The 203-nt window shown below is 57.6% G+C and overlaps 1 protein-coding gene across 1 annotated transcript in view; it reads right to left on the reverse strand.

Moving 5' to 3' along the window:
• Positions 1–9: 9 nt before the first annotated feature.
• The window catches only part of LOC103925981 (zinc finger protein 746-like), a gene marked incomplete at its 3' end in the record, with an annotated part of 6,530 nt that continues 6,336 nt past the window's right edge, over positions 10–203 (reverse strand). The window contains exon 7 of the mRNA XM_009334790.1: positions 10–132. Within this exon, the coding sequence (XP_009333065.1) occupies positions 10–132 (123 nt within the window). The remainder of the gene's footprint in view (positions 133–203) is intronic.

Raw genomic sequence — 203 nt, forward strand, 5'->3', positions numbered from 1 at the left:
CCTGGCCACCGTTCCCCGAATCTTTCACGTCCTCCTCTTCCAGACCCTTCGAGGGCGTTTCAGGCACTGCCGGCTTCTCCACAGCCACCTCCTCCTGCAGTACCTCCGTTGGGATCCCCGCCTCGGCATCTGCTGGAAATTTTTCGGAACCCAAATATCACTCTTCCACGCGGTTTTGAGGAAAAGGCCGTAAACGGCAAGAG

The sequence above is a fragment of the Pygoscelis adeliae genome, unplaced genomic scaffold (assembly GCF_000699105.1).
Source record: "Pygoscelis adeliae isolate BGI_AS28 unplaced genomic scaffold, ASM69910v1 Scaffold702, whole genome shotgun sequence".
NCBI lineage: Eukaryota > Metazoa > Chordata > Aves > Sphenisciformes > Spheniscidae > Pygoscelis > Pygoscelis adeliae.